The 23,603-nt window shown below is 34.1% G+C and overlaps 1 protein-coding gene and 1 long non-coding RNA gene across 3 annotated transcripts; both read right to left on the bottom strand.

Moving 5' to 3' along the window:
* Positions 1–392: 392 nt before the first annotated feature.
* On the bottom strand, positions 393–12,106 carry LOC126712496 (uncharacterized). The gene is made up of 7 exons (XR_007651118.1): positions 11,926–12,106; positions 2,594–2,689; positions 2,402–2,468; positions 2,249–2,322; positions 1,561–1,641; positions 740–874; positions 393–670 (listed from the first exon to the last, which is right to left on the bottom strand). It is a non-coding gene; the product is annotated as an uncharacterized LOC126712496 (long non-coding RNA).
* Positions 12,107–18,927: 6,821 nt separating this feature from the next.
* Positions 18,928–23,534, bottom strand: LOC126712487 (mechanosensitive ion channel protein 8-like). 2 transcript variants are annotated; one of them, XM_050411825.1, is made up of 5 exons: positions 21,377–23,526; positions 20,886–21,009; positions 20,437–20,730; positions 20,075–20,277; positions 18,928–19,414 (listed from the first exon to the last, which is right to left on the bottom strand). In XM_050411825.1, exons 1-5 carry the CDS (start codon positions 22,717–22,719, stop codon positions 19,126–19,128), a joined length of 2,253 nt encoding a protein of 750 aa, XP_050267782.1. In that variant the 5' UTR covers positions 22,720–23,526; the 3' UTR covers positions 18,928–19,125. The 2 variants fall into 2 exon arrangements, with proteins under 2 accessions (XP_050267782.1, XP_050267783.1); XM_050411826.1 differs by lacking the exon at positions 20,437–20,730 and having other exon boundaries at positions 21,377–23,534.
* Between the last annotated feature and the right edge of the window lie 69 nt (positions 23,535–23,603).

The raw sequence follows: 23,603 nt of genomic DNA, 5'->3' as shown, positions 1-23,603 counted from the left end.
ATAATACAACTGACGGCAAGGCTATTATGTATTTCCTGATTTTGATTTCCTAAAATTTTTATTTAGACTATAATTTATATAAAAATGCTTTTCTTACATGCTGAGGTGATGAGTGATTTGTTGCTGTCACGGGCATAGAATAGAACTAGAATCGCTATGAAGGAGGGACATCTAGGCTCATCAAACATCATCTCAAACCGTACTTATTGGCAAGGAAGTTTATACCACAATGAAAATTTCAAGTGCTATTAAAAGAATTTGAATGTGGATTAGTTGGTTTCTTGTTTCAAATTGGGTCCTCATGCTTAAACACCTCCAGCCTTAATGTTAACGTCGAGAAAATTTGAACCTTTCAGTTCTAGATCACCGCAGTCCAAAGGCACCCAGGAAAAGAAAATAAAAAATTTACTCACAGAAGTGATTGGATTATTACTAAATTCAGTAACCATTCAGGCATTATCTAGTAATTAGTTAGATTAACAGAAGAAAGTACCAAATGGAGGAAATACAAAATGAAAGGAACTCAGCAAACAAGATTATTACATCATTACATGTGTTATAAACAGCTTCTCACTTGCCAGTTGCCACTTCAATTGATGCTCTGTACAATAGCGGATACCCTTCTAGAAGGAGATTTCCTCTTCTGCCGGTCCATTCTCTCATCTGCAACCTGTTCCAAGATCATAGTTCATAAAAACCCAAAGTGGAAGAAAAAAAAAAAAAGACAACTTTTCCGTACCCTCTTGGCCATGTGCCGCAAAATATCTAAAATTTTGGAGAATTCTGGTCTCAAAGATGGATCTTGCTGCCAACATCTCTCAAGCAATTCCCCAAGCTTTGGAGGAGTATGACTCGGAATTGTAGGCCTCAGACCCTGAAATTCATGTCACCAAATCTCTATATTAATAAAAGATCTTTCTGTCTTCCACTAGTCTGCAAGGCCCAGTAAACAACTTCAGTTTTTTTTTTTTTTTTTTTTTTTTTTTTAAATAAGAAATATCCTACACTTCACACACACACAGTCTATACCAGCAGGTTCTTTGTGCAGATGTGATTTGCTCGGCATACTCATTCATTGGAATGGACTAAATCCCTCTTTGTAGGCATGGAGATTAGGTAGTTGTGTCACCCGCTTAGTGGTCAAAGGTTCAGGGGCTAGAGCAATTATATTGTTGGTGAAAAAGTGGGTGATGATGAACTAAAATTTTCACTTGAACCAAAAGGGGAAAACACATGCACACACACGCACACACACAAACACAAATAAGACCTAGAAACGAAGACAGAAACAGAAGATCTTGTTGGGGTAGACGAAGATTAACAAGATTTTTTTTACAATATCAAACATTTAATGGAGGAATAACATCTGAACCACACCAACTGCTGCTTGTAATGGCGTAAAGTGCTCATACAGGAGCTGGCATTTCAGTCAGAAAACAAGATGATAGATATGAAGTCTGTGCAACCATATATTTTTGAAGATATAGCAAAGTAATTTTCTGAAGAGTTATATTTTCTTCACCGGCACTCATTATCACTACCAACAAAGTGGCACATTACCTTTCCTGTAAGCAACTCCCACTGTAGAAATCCAAAGCTGAAAACATCAACTTTGTGATCATATGGTTTGTGTTCGATAACCTTGCATGCATCAACAACAAACAAAAAAACATGTCAAACGATTGGGGAAGCTACCAAAGCCACAAGATCAACACCATCATTTAAGCCATGCAACAGTGAGTAAACAACAAACCCATAAGAGGGTTGACAAATTCATGTATCAACTTTCAACAGTATAAAAGCTATATAGAGATTTGATACAACAAAACTATATCCCAGTTTTTATCTATTATATATGTCCCTCATAACTCAAGGCCCACGCCCTCCTTGGTGCACCCTATGTGTATGCTAGTAATATAAAAAATTGGTTCCATCATTCATCTATTCAAGCATTGTTTTGAAGCAACTTCCCTAAAAGCCCTAGATTCATTTTTTCATTTAAAAGTATTTCTTCCCATTTTCCTCCCTGTTTGACAATCTTTTTTGGTTTTTGTGCAATTAAAAAGATGATATCATCTAGCATACCATATTCACATTTGCCTTCTTTTTTTTCTTCAGTATTTTGAAACTGAATAGTAGGGTATAAGAACTAGAAAATTATGACTGCCTAGAAACTTAATATCCTTTGTTCAACTGAAATCAAGTAAAATGTTTAAAAAGCATTGAATTCATATATAAAGAAACAGACCTCTCAAGCCATCCAAAAGTATGTTCCAGTTTCGGTAGTCACACCAGATTGAGAAAATCAGCAATCTTGACAACCTGGTAGACAATTTTTTTGAAATTTAGTAGATAAAAACTTAGATAAATCTTAAAGCCATGTTTACAGCCATGAAACAACCTAACAAAGCTCCCATCCAGAAGAAGCAATAAATCAAGGATAAGAATGCATGCAGCTGCCCTCTACTCTGGAAGCAGAAAGAAAAGGGAATATTAATCTAAAAGAAATACATAGGCTATTAAAAAATTTCATGACAATCAGTAGTGCCCTTTCATCAACTTTCATCCATTAATACCTAATAAGCTCTCGTACCTGTTAATTACAATATTCGAGAAAACCATAAGTAGAACTCTGACTTCTGAGTCCTTATTAAACTGAAATTAATGCCTTCACATCCTATCATGCTACCTGCAATCATGTGCTGAATCAATTAGGGGTCACTAGTCAAAATTTTAAGTTGGGGAGTAGTTCCACATCATGGGTAGTAGCCAAATTTGTTAATTGAAAAGCAGTTCACAGTTAAATTGGTCATTTGTACTTCAACAAATGTAGCTGTCCTTTAATTTAAACTAACTAGTCAAATAGGTTAAAACATCTTTTTGACATGATTGTTTTTAACTATGTCATCATAAACCCAATGAACCCATCATCAGGCTATGATGGTTATGAAGCAGAGGACCAGCATGCATCAATATCTCTAGACTAAGACAGTGATCAGCGAGTAAGCCATGACTTTAGGTAACTCCAGGGGAGGTAAGAAGTAGTCCTTAATATACAATAACAACAAAAAACATACAGATCTAAAGGGCAATAACCTAAAAATGAAAATATCTTATTCCATTTCCACCCATCAAAAGATTGGCAGCTTTCGAGTCCTGATGGATTATATTATTGTGGTGCTCATAAATGCTTCCACCAGATATGTACTACAATAATTTACCAATTATGTATTTTTAATCAAAATTCTATAACTAATGAATGTAAATCAGAGCACCACAATACATATGCCATAAAAAATTAAAATTACCCATAACAATACACAGGCTTGGAGATAGGGGCGGAGCTACACTTACCATGCCCCCCCCCCCCCCCCCAAATTTTTTTAAAAACTTCATAATGTATATGTATTTTGCAATTTTTTAAAAATATTAGACCTTAAAATTAATAGCTAACCCCTCCAAAAAATAAAAGTTGGCCCCTACAAAAAGTAATTGAACAACTAATTTTGGGTTCCAAAAAATATTGGTTAAAGCCCCCCAAATTTTTTTAAAAACTTCATAATGTATATGTATTTTGCAATTTTAAAAAATATATTAGACCTTAAAATTAATAGTTAACCCCTCCAAAAAATAAAAGTTGGCCCCTAAAAAAAGTAATTGAACAACTAATTTTGGGTTCCAAAAAATATTGGTTAATAACAGCAAACTATCCATCTTGTAAGAAAAAAAAGTACGTCTTTTTAGTTTTTTCTTCTCTTAATTGGTAAGTTTTAGTTGTTGAGTTCAAATAGTAAGTTTTAATAAAAGAAATTTCTACTTAGAGTTATTTTTTTATTTATTTGGATTAAGTCTTTCAATGTTGTTGTTAAGTTTCGAGTTGTTTGTTAATATTTGATTTAGTCATAAAATGTTAAACGAAAAAAAACTACACTGAGGATATGTAACATTTAGGGGTGACAATACTTAAAAAACAATTCTCTTGAACACGCACACGTGTGTGAAAATATCAATATGTAGTTGCATAATGAATGTATATATAAATATGTAATTCGGCCCCCTCAAACCAAAATTTCTAGCTCCACCCTTGCTTGGAGATCTTGTACGTGCCCCGAGGAATTGGATTACATTCTTGTGCTGGATATTCCTGAATGTAGGCAATGAATAACAACTTTTCTTTTTATAAAAATATCCATAAATATTGTCTCAGCATATTAAAAGTTAATGACATTTTACAAAGGCTTATAGTCTAATGCTTGTGTTCCTTATTAATTTGAAACTAGTCACAGACCCGCGCGTTGCACGTGATTATTTTTTATGGTGATCTCATTATTATTATTATTATTATTATTATTATTATTTTGTAATTTGAACTAATTTAATGAAAAATCATGCATTTCATAATCATATTTATCACAAAATAATTTTTTATTATTGTAGAATTGTTTTATTTAAAATTTGAAACCTTAATTCTACCATAGTTGGTTGACTAATTTATACATCTCTAAGTCAATTAAACACGTTTTGTATGCTACATGTAAACCTTCTTTTCCATAAGGGTTGAAATAATGTGCGTAATTTTTTTTTTTCTATGGAAGTTAAAAAGAATAAAATTCAACTTGTCTTGATGTTTTCTAAAAATTAAATTTGGAGATTCTCTTTCAATAATTGTGAAAATTTCAAAAGGGCCTAACTATGTTGTTTAGGATATTGAATATAGTGTTGTGTGTGATTTATAGAGTGGCACAGTTGTAGTAATTAAAAATTGGTCTTTCATTGTCTTTTAAGTTAATAAAAACCTTACATCTACTTTTTTTTTTCAAAAAACATTTACATATATTTTTTAACGTGAATCTTTACATATACCTTAATAAGTAAACCCTATACATTTCATTTTCTTATATGCATAAAAAAAAAAAGACATCTATTCCATAATAACAGTGACAAATTAGTTTTTTCATGTTCTCATTTATAACGTTTCTTACTATTTTCATATTTTATTGGTTGTTGATTTTCATAATAGAGGCATTAAATGAGAGTTAAATTCTTCGAACCTTTCATTTGATTTTAAAAGTCATGGTGTGTGAAGAATATAAGCATTTAAGGACTTTTTTTTTATATTTTATTATTTATAAATAATGTTAAATGAAATGTCAAAAAAAAAAAGATTTTGAAAATTTTTATCTTTATTTCTTATATATTTCTATTATTACTGAAGAACATTTTCCTTTTAGTTTTGATAATAAATATGATTTTCTAAATTAGAGTTTGATTAGTTTCAAGTTTAAATTTTGTATGATTTTATTTAATTGTTGATTATATGATTTAATTAAGTGAATTTAACGATTTATTTATTTGCATTGTAAAGTTTATAATAACATACGTAGGGTCATCTTTAATTAATTTTTTACTCCTTTAGCCGTCGGTCTCTTTGTTTTCCAATTAACGGTTACTAATTAATTTATTTAATTAATTGACGTTTGATTTTTTTTACTAATCTCTTTCTCTCCCTCTTTGTTAACATCCTATTGTTTTCCCAAATTTGATGATAATTCTAATGTACTAAATATGCATATTGTAATGTTTATTTTTATTTTTATTTTACTCCATTTTGCTGCCATGAAGTTAGTACATCCATAACTATTAGTTTATTATTTTATGATATGTTTGGTTTGATATTATTATTATTATTATTATTATTATTATTATTATTATTATTATTATTATTATTATTATAAATTTAGTGTTTCTAAAATAGCATGTGTTTTGTATTCTCTTTTTCTATTAATGCATTGTAACGTTTTATGGGAATAATTTATAAGAAAATTGTTTATTCTTTTTTTTTTTTTTAATTGAGTGTTTCTAAATTGATATTTGTTTTGTATTTCATTTTTCCATTGACGCATTATAACAATTCATGGGAAGACTTTATAAGAACAATTTTTATTTATTGAATAAAATATTATACGTTTAATTTTTAAAAAAATGAGACAAAATATAAATAATTATGATATGGAGGATGTTGCTAAATTTAAATGTTGAATAAAATAAGATGAGAATAAAATAATAAAAATGAAATGTATAGCAATAAACACCATATTATTTTAGTTATGCTATGTAATAAAATAATATTATATTTTTATATACTATCTTTATAATGCAATAATATAACATTTAACAACCAATGAGAATAAAAAAGATAACAACATAAAATATAAAACTAAATCGTATCAAGCTAGATTACCTGTCAATTCCAATTTTAGCAAACTAACTGACTTCTAGTAGTCTAAAATGGATTTCTACGATGCATTTGGTGGAGCTTTCAATACTGCATCAGTATGTTTTGATGGTCAACCTGTTACACTAAAATAAAATATATATATATATATATATATATATATATATAAATATATATACCAAAATTGAAGGAATATATATATATATATATATAGAGAGAGAGAGAGAGAGAGAGAGAGAGAGAGAGAGAGAGTGAGAGGGGTGGGCTTTTGTGTGTGGAAAAATAGAAATTATGCATGGAATAAGAGGGAGAATGACAATTTTATAGCATGAGGATAGGAATAAGAAGAGTCAAAAATAAAGGAATATAAAAAGATAGAATAATATTAATTTTGAGAGTAGTGGGGATATGAAAAGTTGAAATGGAATGAGAAATGTTGAAGAAAGTTAAGGTAGAGAGTAGTGGGGATATGAAAAGTTAAAATGGAATTGAAAATTTAATAATAAATAAGAATAATTAAAAATAAGATAAATTAAATATGATATTTTTATTGTAATATAATAGAGTTTTTAATTCACTTTAAATGTTAAAAAATTGTATAAAAAATTAGAAAAAAATTGATATTGACATGGCTGCTGACATGGCTTAATGGAAGCGTAGCAACATTAAAAGCTACGCTTCAGCTTTTAGTAATATATTGATTGATTATATTTCTTAAGAAATAAACTTTTTTTCTTTTTTTGGGTGTGTGTGTGTGTGGATTGGTATGCAGCCAATAGGTCTTGAAGCTTTGCCCTTCTGCTTCGAGACTTTGTATTACACACGCACAAAAACACCCCAAATTATATTTTATAATATGGAGTTACATATACAAAAAGAAACCCAGAAAAGAGAATGAATGAAAAATGATGAAATTTTGAGCAATACTACTGATTTACCAAAAATGAAGATACTTAGCCGAAGGGCTGTAACAACCATGCATAAGAGAGAGTCAGAGGTTATATAATGTTAGAAATACTGAATGATTGTATTGTATTTCTCAAGTAATAGAATATACATAAGTGCATTCATATAGGAGGCAGAGTGTGCAGTACAAGTAAGTGTGCTATACAAGTAAACAAGGTGGGCCTAAAGCCCATATACCCTAATACACGTTAACATCCCCCCTCAAACTCAAGGTGGATGTGAGACCAACTTGAGGTTGTCAACCAAAGTGTGAAGACGTCTCTTAGGATGTGACTTGGTGAAGATATCTGCAAGTTGATCTTTAGAAGAAACTGAGATCAGCTTGAGAGCACCATGGACAAGATGATAACGGATAAAATGACAATCGATCTCGATGTGTTTAGTCTGTTCATGGAAAACATCATTGTAAGCAATATGAATGGCACTTTGGTTGTCACAATAAAGAGGAATAGCAGAGGATGTGGATACACCTAAGTCTTTGAAAAGCCACCGTAGCCAAAGGAGCTCAGATATGGTATCAGCAAGGGCACGATATTCTGCTTCAGTACTAGAGCGGGCCACATGAGTTTGTTTCTTGCTTCGCTAAGAAATCAGAGAAAAACCAAGAAGAAAGCAATAACAAGTGGTAGACCTGCGATCAGTGGGATCTCCTGCCCAATCAGCATCAGAAAATGCACGGAGAACAAGAGAAGACTGAGCAGAGTAGAAAAGACCATGGAAGAGAGTGCCCTTTAGGTATCGAAGAATGCACAGAACAGCAGCATAGTGAGTCGATCGTGGAGCAGACAGATACTGACTCACCTGGTAAACAGCATAGGAAATGTCTGGACGAGTGACAGTGAGATAAACTAAGTTGCCAACCAAGCGTCTGTAAAGAGAGGGATTAGACAACGGTTTCCCCCCTGACGGAGTCAGATGCACATTAAGTTCAACTGGAGTGTCAACAGTCTTACTATCAGTGAGTCCAGCTCGAGACAAGAGTTCAGAGGCATACTTGGCTTGAGTAATATAAAGTCCATCTGTAGAATGAGTGATTTCAAGACCCAAGAAGTAGCTGAGATGGCCAAGATCTTTCATCTCAAACTGCTGACTGAGAAAATCCTTGAGTTCTTGAATGCCACTGAGATCATCACCAGTTATGATCATATCATCCACATATAGGAGAAGTAAAATAATGCCTTTGTCAGTGCGACGAAGAAATAAGGCAGAATCATAATGACTGGCCATGTAACCTAAGCGGGAGATGGTAGAGCTGAATTTGGCAAACCAAGCTCGTGGAGCTTGTTTAAGGCCATAAAGAGCACGCCGAAGGTAACAAACTTTATTTGATTCAACAGAGAGACCAGGAGGAGGTTGCATATAAACTTCTTCACTTAAATCCCCATTAAGGAATGCATTTTTGACATCCATCTGAAAAAGGTCCCATTTTCTAGCAGCAGCAACAGCTAAGAGAGCTCGAACAGATGAGATATGAGCAACCAGAGCAAAGGTCTCTTCATAATCAATCCCATACTCCTGTGTAAAACCTTTTGCAATAAGACTAGCTTTGTAGCGCTCAATGGACCCATCAGAGTGAGTCTTAATCTTGTAAATCCACTTACAACCAACCACAGATTTCCCAGGGGGGAGAGTCACCAAATCCCAAGTATAATTTTTAGATAATGCATCAAGTTCCTCTTTCATTGCAATCTGCCATAAAGGGTAAGTGGAAGCCTTACGATAGGTGTGAGGCTCATGCAGTGTAGCAAGGGCAGTGTAACAAGGGCAGTGTAACAATGATAATCAAGTAAACGTGAAAGAATGGATCTTACCCGAGTTGAGTGACGAGGTGGAATGTCTTATGCAAGATCTTCAGGCGGAGCAGGAGCAGGGGACCCAAGCTCAGGGTTGGGTAGCTCGTCTTCAACCTATGCATCTTCCACCTGTTCATTAAAGGGTGAACTAGGAAAGGGATCAAAGGTATCTGGTGGTTGGACAGAGAAGTCTATAGGAGGATCAGGAGCAACTATAGGAGGATCAGGAGCAGTTATAGAAGGAATACGTGCCTCATCTGGAAAAAGATCTAAAACAGAGGAGGAAGATAGGGAGGCACGGAAGTGAGAGAGCTCGACAAAGAAGCGATGTTCCCAAAAGACAACATTACGGGGAGACACGAAGACGATGAGAGACAGGATCATAACACCGATACCCCTTTTGAGTTTCGCCATAGCCAAGAAAACAACAAAGCCTTGACCGAGGTTCAAGTTTGTTATGCTCATGTGGCTGAAGAAGAACGAAACAAGCAGAACCGAAGGAGCGAAGGTGGTGATAGTTTGGAGGTGACCCAAAAAGGCGCTCATATGGAGTTTGATTTTGAATAACAGGACTTGGAATGTGATTAATAGCATGAACAGCATGAAGGGCAGCTTTACCCCAAAAAGGAGCAGGAACTTTGGCAGAGAGAAGAAGAGCACGAATAGTGTCAAGAATATGACAAAGTTTTCGTTCGGCTCTACCATTTTGCTGAGAAGTACCTGGACAAATTAGTTGATGAACAGTGCCATAGGAATGCAAAACAGCTTGGAAAGCATATTGAGTGTACTCAAGAACATTATCAGATCGAAAAATTTTGATACGTTTGGAAAATTGAGTTTCAATCATTTTTGCAAAATTAGAATATACTTGCAATAACTCATAACGATATTTCATATTAAAAATCTAGCTATAGCAAGAGTAATCATCAACAAAGACAACAAAATATCGAGACCCACCAATACTAGAGACAGAGAAAGGCCCCCAAACATCAAAACGAATAAGGTCAAAGATATCAGTGGATATTGATTCACTAGTATTGAAAGGCAAAGCTGGTTGTTTTCCTAACTGACATGAAATACAATCAAAATTTTCTGTAGACACTGAACCTAATAAACCTCTAGAAGCCAATTGTTGTACTCGAGAGGAAGATGCTTGACCAAGTCGAGCATGCCAAAGTACAAGGGAAGGCGTAGAAGAAACTGCAGCAGCTGCAACAATAGAAACAAGAGCAACAAGTGGAAGACGAAGGTTGTCCACAGGAAACATACGCCCAACTCTGGGACCGGTCCCAAGCTCCTATCCCGTCCTTGGATCCTGCACAATACACCCAGAATAATCAAAGATAATGCGATAACCTAACTCAGCTAATTGTCCCACAGAAAATAAATTGTAAGAAAGGTCAGGAACATTAAAGACACCAGGAACTGAGAGATTGGAGATCAAAACGGAACCTATATTATGACCAGACATAGTGGAACCATTTGCTGTGTGAATATTAAGAGGGTGTGGTGTAGGTTTAAGTTCAGAAAATAAGAACGAATGAGGAGTCATGTGATTGCAACAAGCAGAATCCATAAGCCAAGAAGAAGGAGACATACCAGATAAAGCTGAGAGAGAAGAGAAATAAGATGCATTACCATCCATACGAATGACATTGGCAATGATATTTTTAAGGTCATCTGTGGACATAGTGAAAGTGCGTCTTGAAGACTTAGACTGTGCAGAGATGGAAGCCATTGGTTGGACACTCTCAGTATTAGCAACAGTAGCAGTAGAAATTGACACAGCTGATTTGTTGCGATGATAGCAAGTCTCAATATTGTGGCCAAAACGTTTGCAAAAATTGCAAAAACGTTTGCTGGATTGTTGGCGATGATTATAGCAACAAGAAGAAGACCTGTCCTTATTTCTCATTTAGAAGCAAAATATGCAAAAATGGACTGCAAAAATGAAATTTACGTGAAAAACTGGGTAAGGAGCACCTAGACTGCAAAAAGTCAACTCTGGTCAAAAGTCAACGATCAACCTTGTCAAAGTCAACGGATGACGTCAGCAGGCTTACAAGTGATGACGTTAGCAGATGATGTGGTGCTGACGTAAGCATATGACGTCAGCTAGGGCTGACATAAGCAGGTGACGTTAATTAGGGTTGACGTGGCAGGGATGATGTCAGAGATGACATCAGCAAATTACCCGATGACGCATGGAGCGCGTGAGGCGCATGGACCAGCTTCGCTGAAGATTCTGTCGGCACGTGAGAGTGCGTGAGCTGTCCGATGATGCCATTTATTCACCAGTGATGGAGATCAGAGAAGGACGATTCTTATGGTGTCAGCGGCAACAAGATCTGAGATACCCTTGTGGCGCATGAGGCGCGTGGTCAACTTTGCCGAAACTTTGACCGACGCGTGGATAGTCAGATGTGGATGTTTCTGGTGGCAGTGTGTAGATCGATTGAATATCTACATGATGATAGCTCTTATGTCCTAATCGGAGGTCAGAGGTGACGAATCCGATGATGGCAGTGGTTTTGGCGGTGAGGAGGAGCTTCTGGCGGTGGAGATTCAACCCTGAGGACCTCTGACTGTGGCAAAGCAATTGGGAGATGGCACTGAAAGGGTTTACTGACCACAGAAGATGAGACAGCAAAAAATACCAACAAAACAAGATTGCAAGACACAAGAAAATTAAAGCAGTGGCTCTGATACTATGTTAGAAATACTGAATGATTGTATTGTATTTCTCAAGTAATAGAATATACATAAGTGCCTTTGTATAGGAGGCAGAGTATGCAGTACAAGTAAGTGTGCTATACAAATAAACAAGGTGGGCCTAAAGCCCACATACCCTAATACACGTTAACATATAATATAGCTAATTAATCGAAGAGAGAGAGAGAGAGAATTGTGTGTATGTAATTGTAAAAGTACCTGGAGCTTGAGGAACTCAGGCCTTTTGTGCTCGCCCTTGGACATGTTAATGGAGATAAGCTGGACACAACTGTGGACATGGGTGGTCCGTACACTTTTACTGGAGCTATCGTTGTAGGAATGGGAAGTTCGGTGGGTTTGGTGGGTTTTGGGTTTCGCTTGCTCTCTCTCTCTCTCTCTCTCTGAGTTTGATATGTGTACACTGGGAAATCTGGGTAACTAATTTAGTTTTCTCAACTATTTAGTCAGTGGTTAAGGTTTTAAAACTATATTTTTTACTAGTATCTTAAGTCTAAAAGACTCGATTTATGATCTATAAATTGAGTTTTTGGGACTCGATTTTTATGGATTGATCACGTCTCTAAGACTCGATTTCTAACCCAAAAAAAAAAAATTAAAAAATTTTAAATCTCATGTACAAGTTGAAATACCCAAAAACAAATTTAAGAAATTCCAAACACATCAATCCCAATCCTAAAGACTCAGATCAGAGGGAGAGAAAGAGTTAGGGTTCGCGCGGCCTGGGTCTGCCTGAGTCACGCACGGTGGTCTGAAGCTGATCTGAAGCCACCCACTCCGATCTCGATCTTCTCTCTCTTTTTGTTTTTGTTTTTTTTTTCCCTTTGGGTTCTTCTTTGATATTCTAGTGGTTCCTCTTTGATTTGTTCTTATTTATAAGGGTTATAAATTGAGTCTCTAAGACTCGATTTCCATATAGTCGCAATGTGGAAAAATATGCCACATCGGAAGTAATTAGAGCATAGAAATCAAGTCTTTGATACTCGATTTATAGGCCAAAATTGAGTCTAATAGACTCGAGATGTTAATAAATAATATAGTTTGAGAACCAAAACTACTAACTAAATGGTTGGGAAATTATGGTTAATTACCCATTTCGTCCTGCATATTCTTGTTTCGTTTAGTAGAGTTGGACCCATGATCAAACCGGGCTGCTTAATTGCTTAAGGCTATGGGCATAGCATAAGAATTCAATCCTGAGGTTTCCAACTCTCATGGTCTCAACTCTGCCAAGGGCTAGCCAATCTCATCAGTCCAATTCTACTATGGGCAATGGTCCCCTGCAGTCTTGTATGGGCCGAAATGACAAAGAAGTTTGATTCTTCTGAGGTCTTTTTTGATAATATTCTCTTGAATCCCTGCATTGGGAAAGATAGCTCCAAGTTGGCTTGAAACTAAACATCAAACTAATAACACTTTTCCTTAACTCTTTCAAATTAAAGAAGGGAAAACTTATTACAACATACATAAGACCTATTTACGAAAACAAACTTAATAGGAGAACTAGTCGCAAACCCATGCGATGCGTGGGAATAAATAAGTATTTTGTAATTGTGATATAATGTATAAATTGTTTTTTAAATTTTGTGGAAGATAATTTGTTCTTCCTATAAATTAAACAATTTCTAAAATTATTTTTCATCTATCCATTTTTACAAATATATTATTTTAACAGTTTTGGTGTGTGTGATTGATATTATTCTTTTTTGAGATGGTCCATATTTTATAATTTATATTATGGTACGTTATATATATATTTTTGTTTTACAACTAAACTCATTAAGTTTCAAATATATTATTCAATTTTCTTATTCTTTTAAAGGAGATTATTATGATAATAAAAAATTATCACAAATTATACCTGATATTACTTAAATAGTTAGCAGACACATTCAAATACATAACAGGATTGTATTTTGATATAAATTCAAATTCTAACATTCAAAATAACTAAGTATTATGTCCAAAAAAAAAAAAAAGCTAAGAGAGAGAGAGAGAGAGAGAGAGAGCTTGTGATGGAGAACTCAAAGCACACTACCAAATCATATTAACACAAAATAGTGTTATAAAAAAAAATATATATATATATATATATATATATATAATGATTCATCTTGAAAATTTTTTTAGGATGGTCATTAAGAAGAATTTACGACCACATTAATTTTTCTTGGTATTGTTTTTTAAGGAAAAATAAAATTATAGATTATTTTTATGTAATGTGCTAAATGAGTTACAAATTGGAATGATTATGATTTTTTTTTTGGAATAGATGTTTTGTTGAATAATTTGTTCATTTGTTGTTTAGTTTAGTCTTGTTTTTATTTGGGGTTTTTTTTTTTTTTTTTGGGGGGGGGGGGGGGTTATTTTGGATAATTTTTATTGTTGTTATTAACCTTTTTTTTTTTTTTTTAGGGGTTAAGGATTAAGGATTATGTTTGAGCGCCAAAATTATTTTTGGAGTAATTGTTGGGTACCAAAATAAGGAGTAATTATGAAAGAACAAATGAACACATAAAGTGAATAGAAATTAGTGATTGACTTGGAGGCACAATTGAATGTTATCCTTAGACAATAGTTATCCCCATGCGCAAGTTGCTAAAGGGTTTCCACAAACTTGTCCCCATGATACAACCAAGTTTATTGAGTTCTACAAATAGCAATTTTGAAGAATACCCATAGGATTTCTTGAGAACATTAACCTTTATTTATACCCATAGGGTTGTAACCCTTCAAAAGGTACGTATGGGGAGTTAAAATGTTTCATAAAACCGTTTACAAGGCTTAAAACCTCTTCAACCTTTCTGAATAGTCACCAGAAAATTCTGTAGAAAATTCAGTTTTTTCGAGTTTCGATCAGTCGAGAGGTCCTTTCGATCAATCTAATGCTCTTTTCGATTGATCAAACAGGAATCAAATAGTGATGGAACCATCTAGAAACTCCAAGATTATTTTCTTACTATTTCGATCAATCAAGCCAAAATTTCGACCGATCGAAAATGCTGAATTTCGAATTTTCACTTAAAAAATTGCAGAACTTGAATTTTCACTTTAACAACTTTATGAAACAAAATTCTTCAAACACAAACATCATTATTACAACCTATCCATGTACATACCTATATATACAACAGTAATGCTATGTCTACAACATTTTCACAACAAATCTTATATGTCAAGCTGTTATTAGATGGTTTAAAAGTGATGTCAGTATTAGGCTCAAATTAGAATCATTAACTGGTTACTACGTAGGATTTATTGTGAAATTGTTGTATATGTAGCAATACTCTTATTTTTATTGAACTCAAATTCTGGTGATTTTTAAGTCAATGTGCCAAATATTTTTATTAGGGTGGTCACAATAGATTAGTTTAGTATATAATTTTTATTTTTATTTTTTGGTGGCAAATATATATACATTTTTTTGCAAGTCAGGATAGTCACAGGACCAACCTAGCTTAGAGGTGGAGCCACCACTGTTCATCAACCTAAAGTAAAGTTGCAAGAAATAATAAATAACTGAGAGAGAGAGAGAGAGAGAGAGAGAGTAATCACTTTTTTTGGAAAGAGATAGAGTTAATTAAAAATTTCATTATTTAAAAATCAAAATATTATCTCTCTCTTGTTTTTAACTTTTTTTAATTATTAATTCTCCAATTTATTTTTATACTTTCTCTAACATTTCTCCTTGCATTTTACCTTTTCATCTCTACACTACTCTCTACCTTAGTGTTACTATTCCTCTATCCATTTATCTTCCTTCATTTTGGTTTTTCATATTCTCATCCTCTTACTATAAATTTGTCATTCTCTCTTCCTATTCTATGCATAGTTTTTCCACCAAAAAAAAAAATTTTATTTCTCTCTCTCTTTACATTTACCACTTTTGAACTTATGTGTTAGTTTGCTTTCTAGACATTAGAGCATCAGCCAACACCTTTTGCTCTCGCAACTTTTACACATTGGCTATTAGATATCTTTCTTGGCATTTACACAATTGGCTTGGCATTTACACACCTAAGTCTAAGTGGTTCCCATTAAGTTTAAGAGAATAAAATTATTTATTGTTGAAAAGAAATAAATAATAAAAATTAAATAAATCATGAAAATATTAATTAAATTAAAATGGATATACATTAAGCTTTTCTTATTGGAAGGTTAGAGAATGACACATGGTATATCACAATAGCAGAAAATTTTCATATCAGAACCGTGTAAAATATGTAGCAAAACATAGACTTAGTGAGAACCACTTCCAGCATATGCAGGCACTTTGGTCTATTTTGCAATGTTATTAATTCCATTCCGTTCCGGCCAGAATAGCCGAAATTTCTCGTGCCGGTGTTCAATTCGGAATGGTACTACCACCCATTCCACCTCAGGTCAAATTCTGGCCTATTTCGGGGTGTTTTTGCCATTCCGGTCAATTCCGGCCAATTTCGGGTGGAATGGGAATTTCGGCCGATACTGATTTTGCCTTTTAAAAAAAAAAAATTCTATCCTGCAACCACGTTGTTTTACATCTCAAATCAGATGTTCACAGATCCATTCACACATATAAAGCTTCTATTTTGACAAGATCTAAAGCTTTAAATTCATTAGAAAATAATCACAACCCAAAAAGAAATTAAGAAGAGAAAAGGAAATTAACAACAATGGTAGTGTCCAACCTTCATCTGCATGCTCTATCTTTTCTTTTCCCTTTTTCATTTTTGGCTTTATTTTCTTTCTGCACTACATTTTTTTGCTTGCTTGTCATCATGTTTCGTCAAACCTTCAAAGTGCTAAGAGCTTGAGACTTTTTTCTTTGTTAGGCTGAATGCTAAATCACCGAGATTTGTTATTTCTGAACAATGTGGTTTGGTAAAGTTTTTAATGGCTCCTACTTCCAAGATATAATTGTCTTTTAGTGAATCTGAAAATTATTATTTTATTTAATTTTTGAATTGTGTGATGGACTGATGGGTTATTACTTATTAGTATCTACTTGCCTATTAAAGTACATTGGATATAGAATGTAGGCGTGGAGTTTTCTTTACCACACAATGTGAGGGAATTAATATATTATAATAATAAGTATGAAAAAAAATTATATTGTATATATATTTCTAAATTTTTTTTTTAAAACCCGAAACACTTTGAAACAGTACGCTGGAATTGGCCAGTACCGAATTATTCTGTTCCACTAAACAAACTGAAACGCGAAACAGAATTAATAACAATGCTATTTTCTTCCACCTTGAGGAAAAGTAAACCTCAAGAAAGGTATCCTTATATTCGAATTTATTACATTAAAATTTACTATACTGTCACTAAACATTGTTTTCCACAAAAAAAAAAAAAAAAAAAAAACATAAAGGTTTATGCACCTCCATTTATACTTTTAATGCCTATACAATTCTAATCCATATTAAACATAATAAACTAATGAAACTTCCACTAACACTATCAAATTTGAGCAAAATATACAAAAAATTGAAATTAATGGCTCATTCATTTAAGTGAGAAAATAGGAAAATAAAAGAAGAAAGATGATGAGCAAAGCCCAAAATGTGATTATAGTCGCACCAAATTATCCAAGTCATGCTATATAATAACATTATATTCTTTTTTTTTTTTTTTTTTTTAGAGAGAGTTTTAACATATGGCGTCCGCTCTTGATAATAGCTCTTTATCATCAGACCAAGATATCAATCAGTTTTTGGTGTAGGTAGGGATTAAACCCCAGATCTCTTATACAACTATCAGAGACTTTACCAGTTGAGCTAACTGGAACCTACAATAACATTATATTCTTATATATTATATAACAATGAAAAAAATAATAACAACTTAAAAACACAAACACAAACCCAAATTTTATTAACCCAATGTAGAGTTCTAAAGAACACAAAATTTGATCAACATAAAGTAAAGGTACAAAAAATTAAAAAATTCATAAAAAAAAAAAAATGAGAGAGAGAGAGAGAGAGAGAGTGAGTAGTAACCTTTTTTTGTATGGGAAAATATATATGGATTGAGAGGGAATAGGAAATTTATAGTAAGATGATGGGGATAAGAAGAGTCAAAATAAAAGGAAAATAAAAGGAAGATGAAGGGATAAAGGAAGAGTTACATTAAGGTTAAGAGTAGTGGGGAAATGAAAAGATAAAAGGGAAGGATAAAGGTTTGAGGAAATGTATTAGTAAAGTACAAAATCAATAGAAAGAAGAATGGTAAAAAAAATAAGAGGAAAATGGTTGAAAATAAGTGGGTGATGTGGTCGCTAATGTGACTCAACTGGAGCGTAACAACAATAAATACTATGCTTCAGTTTTTAGATATATATATAGATATAGATGAACAACACTATTTAGTTGTTTACATCTCTTTTAATCCCAACTAAATGCTCATAAGTCAAAACAACGGCTAAGATCTACCGTTTTACCGTGGGCTATCTAAGGTCACTAGAAAAACCTTCTAATTCTATGATCTGATGGGAGCAAAATTAAGGGTGAGCTATTTCATTTTTCTCAATCATGAAAATAAATCCCACATGTGGATCCAATAGATATGATCCATATTTATGTGAAAGGAATGTGTAATACACCTATGTAAAGAATAATTTCTTGAATTCTTAGGCTCAAGATTTCGAAAACCAACTGTGCTAGGTTTTCTATACAATTAATAGAGGGCAAAAGTCTGTTACTCGTTGTAATTGAAACCAACTATGCTAAGGTTTTAATTTGTAGTGCTACTTCTTATTATACATATGTAATTTCACCACTAAAAGAGGTGTTTGGTTCGCTATAATGTGCCTTTGATGTGATGCACATTACGATGATGTGACATTAAAGTTTTTGGTTTATTTAATTTTTTCTAACATTACCATAATCTAAAATTACAAAATATATCATATTACCTTAATCTCATTATATTCCTAAATAATGTAATGTTATATTTTTGTATTGAGATTACATTGATATAAAATTACAATAATGTAATATTATGGAATAATGTAACATCACGGCGAACTAAATGCCTCCTAAATATGCTCGCTCTTTTTTTCAGTTAACTGAAATGTTGTAAAAGACCAGCCAGAGGACGATTTATTACCTCTTTGCCAAAATACAAAGCCACATGCAACTGAGATCTTTAATTTAGCTAGTTTCTGTGTGCTTGATGGGGGGGCTACCATGTTTGAAAATTAGTACACTGTGACAATGCAACAAACTTGAAATGTATTTCATTACTATTTTATCAGGGAGATAAGAGTTTATCTTGAGTCACCATAAATCCTTTCCCAAATCCAACAATTCTTATGGGGAACCCTTGCCAATTCCTTCATAGGCCGAAAAGGAATTGGTGCTGGGTGCCAATGCTCATTCTAGGAGTCGGCCTCACTATATTTGTCCTACAGAATTAGCTAGCAAAAGTTTTCCAAGTTGAAGGGAGCCTGTCTGATACCAGAGGGGGCAAGTTCCGGACATTCACATCAAGAGGCAGTAGGCGGTATTCAATATCGAGCTCCTTGAAAACTTTGATCATCTCTTCAAGCAGGAGCTCTCTCCTAATCCATCTCTCCTTTATGTCCTGATAGTTCATTTTGTGTGTAAGCCACACTGACATCATCAGTTTGTTCATGTCTATAACGTCCCTCATTATCACCATTGGGCCTGGCTGCCAGTGCTCATTCTTGATTTCAATATACCTGCAATTTCAACAGCGATGAGGCCCTCAACAACAAAAAATTATTTATAAAAGGATTTTTTTTTTTTTTTTTGAAAACATATCGATTAACAAAAATATGTAGGTCCTATCATCAATTCATAGCTGCTGATACACCTGAATGGCCATGTCAAGTAATGCAGAGTCACCCATTACATGGCCTTCTAAGATATCATTCCAATTAGATAATTTAACAAGTCTACAACAATCAGAGCACTGAAGGGATGGTTTTGAGAAAGAAATTTATTAAGAATTTGAAACAAAGCAGATTATCTCAGGGTGGATGTTGGCCCAAGTACGTCTATTAACTCTCACCAGTGATTGAGAACTGCGTGTGTAAGCTTTTGAATGGAGAAAAACCCTATGCAACTTTACAGAAGAAATTATATCACAATCCAAATCCTAGAATGAATATGAAGTTCTATAGTTTTACAGTCCATAAAAAGTGGAAAGGCATATGGGCTTAGTCCATGCTCATGGAAAGAGTAAGTAATGCACTAACGAAAGTGTTGTGGTTAATGGCACCACTAATACCGTGCGTGATTCTAAATGTGTAATAGAGTCTAAATCTCTAGGAATTGAGTTGTACTTGGGAAAAATTAACAATAATAAGGAAAGAAAGAAGATGCATGACCATACATACCTTGTTATTCTTTCTTTCATGCTGGTGACCTTTTCCATTGGGGTGGAGATGTTAATACAGAAATCAATTGCATCTCCCATGTCTGGACTACGATTATAGTTACTAATGGGCTTAGTAGCTAGAATACTGTTAGGGTATATGATCTTTTGGTTATCAAATCTCAAAAAAACTGTAGTTAGTATGTTCATCTCGTCGACTACCATCTGAAACCCAAAGAAACATAAGTTACAACATTATTGAAAGATGAGAAACTGGCTTTTGTTTTCATTTATTTTCTATGAAACATAAATTAGAACACAAATGAAAGATATATGCTTATATGAGAGTGCATAATAAACATCTTTTTAAGCCTCCTTTATTACCTGGACTCCGTCCACTTCACAACGATCACCAACATCAAATGGGTGCATTACAAATAAGAAGATGATTGCTTCAAATACTGTTCTGCAGGTATTCCCAAACATAAACACCACCAAAAGAAGCTGTGAACTTATAAAGACGAGGAAGTGGATAATTGGAACTCCAAGTATAATCAGCCATATTATCAATGTAATGATAGCTACAAGAATGTTCAACAAAGTATGGAGTTCGTCCACAGCAGTATTTGTATCAGTGAGAGACAATGCTAGTGCCCTTCTCTCTCTAAATGTTTTAACCTAAAACATAAGTGAAGTTTACTTTAAGTCATTGTTTCATAGAAAATAAATGAGAGCAAAGTTCAGTTTCTTTCCTTTCTCCACTAGGAGCTGTCCATCAAATAAATCAGAACAAAAAGAGCACAAGTATCTTTTACATTGAAATAGAGTCATACCACCCAGTCCTTAAAGAAGGACTTGCTGAATCCCTTATTCTCAGCTGCTACTCCAAACAGATGCATTGTCTTCAAAGCTTCCTCTTTACTCATAAAGTGCATCACATCCTCGAGGTAAATGTATCTTACATAGAGGTTTGCATTGTGCAACAATCAGGACAGAATGGGACATCACTATCAAAAGCAAATAATAAGACAAGAACTAATTCATGAATGCTAGGAACATTTTTCACAATTTTTCTCCCAACTTGTTAAAGTGGCAAGTTATGATTGGTGTTTCATCATTTTTACATTGGTCCATCATTGACATCAATTTTATCATATACCAATCACAATAAGTCACATCGATGTTGTGGAAAATGTTGTGAAAAGATTTGTGTCTCACGGACTTGTTGATAGAACAAAGAAAGTGAGGAAAAGAACTAGTATTTTATACCCTATTTTGTCATCTGATGGAAGAAAAGAAACGGTGAAAGAATGTAATAACTTACTCCGACCCTGGCTTTGCCACATTCTGAAATATCCTCTTGGCTGCCTCTTTTGCCTGGCATTCACTTCTAATTTGCAGCAAAGCTTCATCCTCAGTTTTTGACTCCAGTAACTGCTCATCCAGAGTGGATAAATCCCCATGTTGGATAATATTAACCAACCTCCTCATATTCCAAGCTGATATATTCTTCTGATTCAGCTTATGTAGTTGATCAATAGAGATCTCCTCATCTTCCCTTTTAAACCTTTTCCTCAAAAATCTAGAATTCTTCCCAACCTTGGGACTTTTTTCTAGTCTACCATTTCCTATCATTCTCCTACTCCTGGAAGGCAGAGTTTCCCCAGGGTCACCAGGCAAAGTAACCTTGGCTTTCTCTAACTCTTGAATCTCAGCCATAGCTTCCTCTTCTTGCGTGTCATACCATTTAAACAATGGTGGACTAGAGAGCGTTTTGATCACATACTGATTAAACAAAGCCTCCTGGATTCGTTGAAAGAATGTGTTTACATGAAATTTCGAAGCCAGGACCTTAACAAGCAGAGTTTTCAGGAGCCATATTACGGTACCCACAAGAAAACAAACAAGAACCTTATTTAAATAAGGCAAAATCTTGCTCTTTGTCTTCCTTGTAACCTTTTCATGGAAAATACTATGCCATACAAGCAAGACCAAACCCAACCAGAGGCAATTCTGAACAGATCTCCTTAGCCCATAAACAAAATATAATACCCGTTTTCGCAAAAGAAAATTGCGTTCTATATAGAACACAACCAATCGAATTCCCCAACCTGAGACTAAACGTCCACAGATTAATGCTAAAACCATTATTTCCCACTTCCATAATGGAAGATCACACACTATGTGCCTCTTTATAAATGGGAACCAAAGGCTACAAACTAAGGCTGCAATAATCAAAATAAGACTCACAAATTGAAGCATTGTCAGTGTGCTGAATTTTATTCTCTTATATTCTTGAGGGATGTCTTCAGTATCATCGTCGTCCTCATAATCTTGATCTTTCTCAGGCATCCTTCCAGAGTTTACTGAACTTTGACATGGTTCCTCTGGCGGGTCTATCAGCCTAGACTTGGTGATGCTCATCACTGGCTTCCACGAGCCTCGCTGAAATGAAACATTTGAACTACACTTTACAACCTCTGCTCCACCTGAATTCAAGTACCCTTGGTGGTTTTCTTGGTCATACAACTCTTTATTTCTTCGTCGTACAGATTCACTTCTTCCCTGAAAGTTATTGCTGCTTGGACTTCCGTTAATCTTTTTGCTATTTTCATTAATATCATCAAGCTTGATTACTACTTCCTCTTCTCTATGACTTCGAGCCATCTGATAGTAGTTTCTTTCTAGTTATTCTTTGCGGAAATGGTGGTGCTGTTATTGTTTAGCAGAAGAAAAGCTTGGTTTCAAGGGCTTTCTGAAAGGTTCCATAAAAGCACCAAAGGCAACAGTACACCAGATACAATTGTTCATGTAAAGCACTTTTTTTCTTTTTTTGTGATTTTACAGAGGCTTAAAGCAAAAGGCAAGCCCACTAATGGCTCATAAAGACCGAAGAATCTCAACTTTGGGTGACTAGCTTGAAATTGTATGGAAGGAAGTAACTTGCTTGAGATGCTCTGCAAAGTTGCTCAGTCTATATACGAGTCCTACTCCATTTCCCTTGTCTTACACTTGCATGAAATGTAATGTAATCGTAGTCAACTGTTAAGCACTATCACTACTAAATAGTATAGTGACTTTCCTCTAATTATTCTTCTCAACCAAATACAGAAGATTTATACTTATTTTTCATTCTCCAACTTTTTCCATTATCTTTTATCATACACGTGTTGAAAAAACTAACCCTATGTTTCCATATAATTTGTTTTTCTACCCATCCTGACAAATGGAATCTAAGCACTAAGTATCATTTGCGTTTTGTTGCTTGTGTACTTCGCCCTACCCTAAAGGGGGGATAGAGGCAGGTACAATTCCGAATTGCCTACAAGAATAAGAGATCTAATTGTAACATTGAAATTTTATTAGATGCTTCTAGAATACTGCTGACGGCAAGGCTAATATGTGTTTCCTGATTTTGATTTTTGTTTAGACAATAATTTATGGAAAACTGCCTCCATAAAAATAAAAAATAGAAAAATAAAATAGAAAAATGCTTTACTTATACTCTGAGGTGATGAGTGATTCGTTGCTGTCACGTGCATAGAATAGAA

Source organism: Quercus robur, chromosome 2 (genome assembly GCF_932294415.1).
Source record: "Quercus robur chromosome 2, dhQueRobu3.1, whole genome shotgun sequence".
Lineage (NCBI taxonomy): Eukaryota > Viridiplantae > Streptophyta > Magnoliopsida > Fagales > Fagaceae > Quercus > Quercus robur.
The sequence above is the reverse complement of the archived record's forward strand: the minus strand, read 5'-3'. Positions and strand labels throughout refer to the sequence as shown.

Bases quoted from the DNA above. Each gene is read 5' to 3' on its own strand.
- LOC126712487 (XM_050411825.1), bottom strand. From the start codon at position 22,719: ATGGCTCGAAGTCATAGAGAAGAGGAAGTAGTAATCAAGCTTGATGAT. The intron at 21,010-21,376 runs GTAAGTTATTAC...CCTCTATGTAAG, and splicing joins GTGGCAAAGCCAGGGTCGGA to ATACATTTACCTCGAGGATG. The intron at 19,415-20,074 runs GTATGTATGGTC...TTGAAATTGCAG, and splicing joins ATGAAAGAAAGAATAACAAG to GTATATTGAAATCAAGAATG.